Here is a 5,850-nt window from a genome sequence, read left to right on the forward strand (position 1 = left end):
TGAAGAGGGTCAGATTTCTGCCCAGAATCTGTAGGTGTCCTGGTCCAGGAGGGTCTCCAGGGAGACGTGTCCCAGGTTACTGCCTCCTGGGCTGTTTGTGGCGGAGCTGGGTTCCCCGGTCACCCAGTCCACTGGGACTTCAGGAAGAGGCTTGTCTGGTTCAGGGGATTATTTGGGCCCGGGGTCTCAGGGGAGGGTGGCCTGGGGTCAGAGGTCTCTGGGCCAGAGCTTGCTGGAGCCAGTTTGCCTTCCCTCCCAAGGGTCTCTTGTGACAGCCTGTCTGCACCGTGTGCCATGGCGATGCTGTGGGCCCTCGCTCTGGTCTTGGCTGCAGGTCTGGACGCTGCCAGGCCCCCTAACATCTTGCTCATCTTTGCTGATGACCTGGGCTATGGGGACCTGGGCTGCTATGGCCACCCCAGTTCGGCCACCCCCAACCTGGACCAGCTGGCCGCAGGAGGGCTGCGGTTCACAGACTTCTATGTGCCATCGTCCCTGTGCACGCCCTCCCGGTGAGTGGGGGCTGGAGTGCCTGGACCAAAGGACTGTCCAGTTTCTCCCAAGTGCCCCCTGGACTGCGGTGGGGGCGGGAGAGGGTCTGCATGTCTGCAGTTCCCCCGCCATGCCCTTCTCAGTCATGGCTTCTCTGTCTCTCTGTCTCTGTGACGTGCCCTGTAGGGCCGCCCTCCTGACTGGCCGACTCCCAGTCCGGACAGGCCTGTACCCTGGAGTTCTGGGGCCCAGCTCCCGAGGGGGCCTGCCCCTGGAGGAAGTGACTCTGGCTGAGGTCCTGGCTGCTCGAGGCTACCTCACCGGAATGGCTGGCAAGTGGCATCTTGGGGTGGGCCCTGAGGGGACCTTTCTGCCACCGCATCAGGGCTTCCATCGATTCCTGGGCATTCCATACTCCCATGACCAGGTAGGAACAGCTGGGGCCCTGGGCGCCCTCTTAGCCAGCCCCACCCCCGTAAGCCCCGCCCCTGCCCCTGTCAGCCCCGCCCCTGCCACCCCCACACCTACCCCCACACCTACCCCCACCTCCTGCCCCCACCCTCCCCATCCCCCATCAGCACCCCCCTGCCCCTTGTCAGCCCCGCCCCTGCCCCCCACATCCCCACACCCATGCCCTCTCCCCGTCCCCTCCACCCTTCCCCCATCAGCCTGCAGCTCAGGCCACTGAATGGTGCTGCTCCCCCAGGGCCCGTGCCAGAACCTGACCTGCTTCCCGCCTGCAACCCGCTGTGACGGCACCTGTGACCAGGGCCTGGTCCCTGTCCCGCTGCTAGCCAACCTGTCCGTGGAGGCACAGCCACCGTGGCTGCCCACACTCGAGGCCCACTACGTGGCTTTCGCGCGCGACCTCATGGCCGAGGCCCAGCGCCAGGCTCGCCCATTCTTCCTGTACTACGCCTCCCACGTGAGTGGCCCTGACCACCCCTCGGCTGTCCTGACCCTGGCCCAAAGCTAACTCCAGTCTCTGTCCCCAGCACACCCACTACCCCCAGTTCAGCGGGCAGAGCTTCGCCGGGCAGTCCGGCCGCGGGCCGTTCGGGGACTCCTTGATGGAGCTGGATACAGTTGTGGGGGCCCTGATGACGACCGTGGGGGACCTGGGGCTACTTGGGGAGACCCTGGTGCTCTTCACTGCAGACAACGGGTACGCCGGGGGGGCGGGGGTGCCAGCCGAGCCCCCAGGCCCGGCGTGGGCATCTCTCCATCTTGACTGCTGGCCGGGGACAGTGGGATAAGGGACACTGGCCATGTCACAGTGACTTGCAGGTGCATGTGGGAGGTAGGGCCACAAGTACGGTGCAGGTCCCGGGAGGACAGGGAGAGGACAGGCATGTGCTGGCTGTTTCTGTGCATGGCGTGTAACTCGGAAGTCTGGGGCTGGGGTCACCGGGGCTGGGCAGAGAGAGACCCTGGGCTCGTCGTCGCTGACCACCTCCTGTGTGTCCCAGGCCAGAGACGATGCGGATGTCCCACGGCGGCTGCTCTGGCCTCCTGCGGTGTGGAAAGGGAACCACCTACGAGGGGGGCGTCCGAGAGCCGGCCTTGGCCTTCTGGCCAGGCCACATCAGCCCCGGTCAGTGCTCAGGCCCTATCCTCGTGGACCCCGGCCGCGCCTTCCCAGCCCCAATGGCGAGCGGAGTGACCACACAGCCCTCTGCCCCCAGGCGTGACCCACGAGCTGGCCAGTACTTTGGACCTACTGCCTACCCTGACGGCTCTGGCCGGGGCCTCACTGCCCAACGTCACCTTGGATGGCATTGACCTCAGCCCCCTGCTCCTGGGCACAGGCAAGGTAGGCCCAGCACCCCCGGCTCCTCGGCCCCCTCCTGTCCCCAGCGGTGAGCTGGGCAGCCCCCCTGGCGAGCGCGTCCAAGGCTGCCTCCTGTGGAGCGGATCAGTGTCCAGGGCCCGTCCGCACCCCGTGCCCCTGGCTTTGTCCCCAGAGCCCCCGGAAGACTCTGTTCTTCTACTCGGCCAACCCAGACGAGATCCGAGGGGTCTTTGCTGTGCGGAGTGGGAAGTACAAGGCCCACTTCTTCACCCAAGGTAACTGCCCGCCCGGCCCTGCGGCCCTGTGTCCGCAGCCCCAAGCCCGGCCCCTGCCCTCCTTCTCGCCCTGTGCACAGATGTGCCCCCTCCCCAGGTTCTGCCCACAGTGACACCACGCCGGACCCTGCCTGCCACGCCTCCAGCCCACTGACTGCCCATGATCCCCCGCTGCTCTTTGACCTGTCCAAGGACCCTGGTGAGAACTACAATCTTCTGGGGGATGTGGCCAAGGTCCCCCCAGAGGCCCTGCGAGCACTGAAGCAACTGGAGCTGCTCAAGGCCCAGTTTGACGCTGCCATGACCTTCGGCCCCAGCCAGATGGCCCGGGGCGAGGACCCTGCCCTGCAGATCTGCTGTCAGCCTGGCTGCAGCCCCCAGCCATCTTGTTGCTACTGCCCAGAGCCCAGGCCAGAGGGCAGGCCTAGGGGCAGGCCCCAGCCCAGGCCTAAGCTCGTCCCCAAGGGCAGGCCCCAGCACAGGCCCGAGCCCGTCCTTGAGGGCAGGCCCCAGCCTGTCGCTGAGGGCAGGCCCCAGTCCATCCCCATCCCTGAGGGCAGACTCCAGCTCATCCCTGAGGGCAGGCCCGAGCCCCTGGCTGAGGTCAGGCCCCAGCCTGTCCCTGAGGGCAGGCCTGAGCCCCTGGCTGAGAGCAGGCCACAGGCTGTCCCCGAGGGCAGGCCCGAGCCCCTGGCTGACAGCAGGCTTGAGCCTATGTCTGAGGGCAGGCCCGAGCTCCTGGCTGAGGGCAGGCCCCAGCCTGTCCCTGAGGGCAGGCCCGAGCCCCTGGCTGAGGGCAGGCCCCAGCCTGTCCCTGAGGGCAGGACTGAGCCTGTGGCTGAGGGCAGGCCTGAGCCCGTCCCTGAGGGCAGGCCTGAGCCTGTCGCTGAGGGCAGGCCCGAGCCAGAGCCCGTGGCTGAGGGCTGGCTCGAGCCCGTCGCTGAGGGCAGGCCCCAGCCTGTCCCCGAGCCCATCTCCGAGCCCATCTCCCAGACGGTCCCTGAGCCCATCCATGAGCCCATCCCCCCAACCGTACCCGAGCCCATCCCTGAGAGCCCTGGTGGAGAATAGCCCAGTCCCCGCAGCCCCCGAGGCATGTGACAGTCATTTGCTAAGCTGCGGCCATGGATGTGGTTTGTACTTGATAACCCAATAACATCAGCTGACACTTGTAGGTGTGATCGTTCATCTAGTTCTTGTGATGGCAAGAGGTAGATGCTGTTCTTCGTGTGTCACAAATGAGAAAACTGAGGTGTGGAGGGACCCAGCGACTTGTCTGAGGTCACGTCCAGTGAAGTTGGTCTGGGATCTGGCAAGCCTCCTGGCCCTGGATGCCACCCCACCACCGTAGCGACTGCATGTGTCGGGAGCATGAGCTGTTCTTAGTGCTTCGTGTGCCAGGAGCAGGGTGGGGAGGTACGGGGTGTGATGGACAGAGGACCCCAGAGGCTCAGAGTGCCGGTGAGAGAGGTCTCCCTGGAGGCTGGGCCAGGCCGCCTCGGCCCTTCCCAGGAGCCTGGCTGAAGGCGGGTGGCAGGCTGCATGCTCTGGTGGGGGTAGGGGGCTGGGGGCCGCCGGTGTCGAGAACAGCACCTCAGCAGCTCATGAGGGAGCCCCTCACCCACCATCCCACCTGTGTCCCCCAAAGCTCTGCATTTCCAGCCTAAGCACACATTTCCTGTCCCCTGGCTTCACCTTTGACCCCATATAAGCCATCCCCTGCCCAGCAGACAAAGCAATTTCTTAAAAACGTGTCAAGTCTGGTTCCATCCCTGCTCAAAACTGCAGGCTCAGAATAAAACCCAATCTCTGTGCAGTGGCCCCCACGCCCTCGCCCTTCAGCCTGCCTGTCCCTCGTCCTCGGCAGTGCCCGGGCCCCTATGCAGAGGGGACTTCTCAACTGCCCACCCGCATCCACACAGCAGCGTGAAGGCCTCTCGTCGTACCCCCCATGCGTGCTCATGGAGCGCTGGCAGACCCCTCGTGCTCCGGCCATGAAAGGGGTGCCATCTGGGTGCTCCGGGCGCCAGCGTGGGCGGACTGTCTCTGTGATCCCTCCTCACCGATGGGCACAGGCGCTGGACCCCTGAGGTGCAAACTCTGCCTGTCCCAAGAGGGCAGCAGCTGATCACAGTCTGACGGTTGGTGCGGGAGTGGCGTGTGACCAAGGGTCCTGGGCAGTCTGCTGGGACTCCAGGGTCCTCTGGCAGCTGTGAGGATAGTGCTGTGGCAGCACTGGGCCTGACCAGACGCCGCCAAGCAGTTGCTATACTATGTCCCCAGCCGTCTGCCTCCATAGTGTGCAGTGCACGGAGACAAGCGACCGCTGGCGGGTCGTCGGTTACTCGCAGTGCAGAGCAGTCTTTCGGGTCAGGACATGTGGCAGGCACGCGTGTGTGTGCAAGTGGCCTCCTGAGTGACCCTTTGGTGTCAGACACAGTGTACCAAGGCACCTCCGTGTTCGTGTGACTCTGCCATCGCTCCGATTGGGAGGCTGCACGGATCATGCCCCAAATCTTGATGTGTCTTGAGACTGTCCCCATGAGCTGGTGGTTTCCTTGGGGACCCCTGCAGCCACGGACACTGGTCCCACCCGGGCTGGGCATGCCCGCCCCCTGCAGCCTGCAACTTCACTTCCAGTGGGGCCCATAGTCCCCTCAAGGTGCCTCGGTTTCAGGGTGAGGACAGAGGAGCTGGACCAGGCGCATGACCTGTGGATCAGGTCAAAGGTGGACACTCTGGCAGGGCTCAGTGAATGCTCCCCCTGCGGGACCTGCAGGCACCTCCTCCGGTCTGTGGCCTCACCTGTGCAGTGAGCATCATGTCCTCAGTTCGACTAACGTTTGCTCAGCATCCAATGCCATGCACAGTGCCGGGGCACAGGTCACCGGAGGGGACGCCCCTGCTCCCCCGTGCTCACTGCCCAGCAACGGAGCCGAGCGTGAACACTGGGGTCTCAGACACGCGTGGGCTCTCAGTGGCCGAAGCCCGCACCTGTTGCAGGTGGGGGTGCGGGTGCTGTCTGGGGAGGGTGCTGCCAGTGTCCTCCATCGCGATGGGTGGGAGCATGCAGACGTGTGTGAAGCAACAGGCTTGCACTTCAGGTGTGTGCACTTTGTGGTGTCGTGTGTGTGTGTGTGTGTTTATACTTCAGTGGAAGTAACGGAACAGCGATAAGTGCCACAGAGGAAGATTACTTGTTCCTGCGGAAGCACAATCATGGCGCCGGCACAGGGTGGGCGCCGGGAGAATAGTAGAACCAGGCAGGACACTTCCCTATCCCCTGAGACT

The 5,850-nt window shown here is 64.9% G+C and overlaps 1 protein-coding gene across 5 annotated transcripts; it reads left to right on the forward strand.

Annotated features, from left to right (window-relative positions):
• The first annotated feature begins 23 nt into the window (after positions 1 to 23).
• On the forward strand, positions 24 to 3,733 carry ARSA (arylsulfatase A). 5 transcript variants are annotated; one of them, XM_023525461.1, is made up of 10 exons: positions 24 to 512; positions 679 to 919; positions 1,199 to 1,417; positions 1,488 to 1,657; positions 1,962 to 2,086; positions 2,178 to 2,305; positions 2,457 to 2,559; positions 2,657 to 3,287; positions 3,336 to 3,407; positions 3,456 to 3,733. In XM_023525461.1, exons 1-10 carry the CDS (start codon positions 295 to 297, stop codon positions 3,628 to 3,630), a joined length of 2,082 nt encoding a protein of 693 aa, XP_023381229.1. In that variant the 5' UTR covers positions 24 to 294; the 3' UTR covers positions 3,631 to 3,733. The 5 variants fall into 5 exon arrangements, with proteins under 5 accessions (XP_023381229.1, XP_023381226.1, XP_023381228.1 ...); XM_023525458.1 differs by having other exon boundaries at positions 2,657 to 3,407; XM_023525460.1 differs by lacking the exon at positions 3,336 to 3,407 and having other exon boundaries at positions 2,657 to 3,335; positions 3,432 to 3,733.
• Positions 3,734 to 5,850: the final 2,117 nt, after the last annotated feature.

The sequence above is a fragment of the Pteropus vampyrus genome, unplaced genomic scaffold (genome assembly GCF_000151845.1).
Source record: "Pteropus vampyrus isolate Shadow unplaced genomic scaffold, Pvam_2.0 Scaffold563, whole genome shotgun sequence".
NCBI classification, from domain to species: Eukaryota; Metazoa; Chordata; class Mammalia; order Chiroptera; family Pteropodidae; genus Pteropus; species Pteropus vampyrus.